Source organism: Trichechus manatus, unplaced genomic scaffold, assembly GCF_000243295.1.
Source record: "Trichechus manatus latirostris isolate Lorelei unplaced genomic scaffold, TriManLat1.0 scaffold00001, whole genome shotgun sequence".
Lineage (NCBI taxonomy): Eukaryota > Metazoa > Chordata > Mammalia > Sirenia > Trichechidae > Trichechus > Trichechus manatus.
In genome coordinates, this window is record NW_004443937.1 from 25,327,468 (window position 1) to 25,329,052 (window position 1,585).

The 1,585-nt window shown below is 45.4% G+C and overlaps 1 protein-coding gene across 2 annotated transcripts; it reads left to right on the plus strand.

Annotated features, from left to right (window-relative positions):
* CCRL2 (C-C motif chemokine receptor like 2) lies at window positions 1-1,579 on the plus strand. 2 transcript variants are annotated; one of them, XM_023726382.1, is made up of 2 exons: window positions 1-105; window positions 372-1,579. In XM_023726382.1, exon 2 carries the CDS (start codon window positions 431-433, stop codon window positions 1,466-1,468), a length of 1,038 nt encoding a protein of 345 aa, XP_023582150.1. In that variant the 5' UTR covers window positions 1-105; window positions 372-430; the 3' UTR covers window positions 1,469-1,579. The 2 variants fall into 2 exon arrangements, with proteins under 2 accessions (XP_023582150.1, XP_004368764.2); XM_004368707.3 differs by having other exon boundaries at window positions 7-345; window positions 419-1,579.
* The last annotated feature ends 6 nt before the right edge of the window (window positions 1,580-1,585 follow it).

Consider the following 1,585-nt stretch of genomic DNA (forward strand, 5'->3'; position numbering starts at 1 on the left):
GTGTAATACTTTCATTTTCCTCGTGGGACCTAGCCCACTACTAAGCACATAAGTGCTTAATGACTGTGTCAGTTATATTAGCTGCTCTCGGAAAGTAGAGACACGGTAAAGAAATGTTTCTTTTTTATCTGCTCAGTTGTAAATCAACTCTGACTAAAGTTAAGCAGCAGCAAAGGGAAAGGATAGCTGTAGGGGTATTAGCTGCTCAGTGGCTCCTCGGGAGAAAGATCTGGCAATCTGCCCCGTAAAGATTACAGCTTAGAAAACCCTAAGGAGAAGTTCTGCTCTGTCACATGGGGTTGCTACATGTTGGAATCAACTCAATGGCACCTAGCAACAACAATGGTACTTCTTCTTTTTGTTTCCTTCAGGACAATACAGCTATATGAAGAGACAATAACCTCTCATTTACCCGCAGGACAGTCTGAGGATGGATAATTACACCGCAGCCCCCGATTATGAGTATGATGTTCTCATCGAGGGTGATCTGAAGTACGACGACCTAGAACAATGTGACAAATATGATGGCAGGGCTCTCTCGCCTCAGCTGGCACCAATGCTATGTTCCGTGTTCGTGGTCTGTCTGCTGGGCAATCTCTTGGTTGTGCTCATCCTGGTAAAATATAAAGGACTCAGACAGGTGGAGAATGTTTATTTCCTAAACTTGGCCTTTTCCAATTTGTTGTTCTCGCTGACCCTGCCGTTCAGGGCGTCCGCTGCCTTAAGCGGGAGGATTCGCGGAGATCCCATGCATACAATTCTCATTGGCATCTACACCATAGGTTTGTACAGTGAGGTGTGTTTCAACGTGCTTCTGACAGTGCACAGGTTCCTGTTGCAAAGCTCTTCATCGAAAGCCTGTATAGTGTTCCGCAGCATCCTTACCAGCGTCCTGGCGTGGACAATGTCCGTCCTGATCAGTTTGCCTGAGTGCGTGATTTACAGACCTCAGATGGAAGGACTGGAAGACAAGTACTCATTTTACATACTTCATCTTCTGCCAGCGAATAAGACATTCTGGAAGTATGTTCTGACTTTAAAGATGAACGTTTTGGGACTTCTGTTTCCACTGTTTATTTTCATATTTTGCTACGTGCAAATGAGAGACAGACTAACATTCAGGAACAGCAAGAATGGCCTTTACAAGCTTGTTTTTACCATCATGGCTATTTTCCTTCTGATGTGGGCCCCCTACAATATTGCAATTTTCCTGTCTTCTTTCAAAGAACGCTTCTCCCTGGATGACTGCAAGAGCAGCTACGGCCTGGACCAGGGTGTTCAGATAACGGAAATCATTGCTGCCACCCACTGCCTCGTCAACCCTCCCCTCCATGTGTTGTTTGACCAGAGCTTTAGGAGACACCTGTCCCACGTGCTCCACCTGAGTAAGAACACTCCAGTGCAACCCGGGAAGGAGTCTGGACAAGATGCATTACGGGAAAATCACGAGTATTCCACTGGAGTATGAACCAGCTTCCATTCAAGGCAGGATAAATAATCATCAACTTTTGTTCCATCACATTGTTTCGTGTAATTTCTACATGTTTGTAAATAAAATAAGACACGAGGAGAAAGCTGGGGAGGC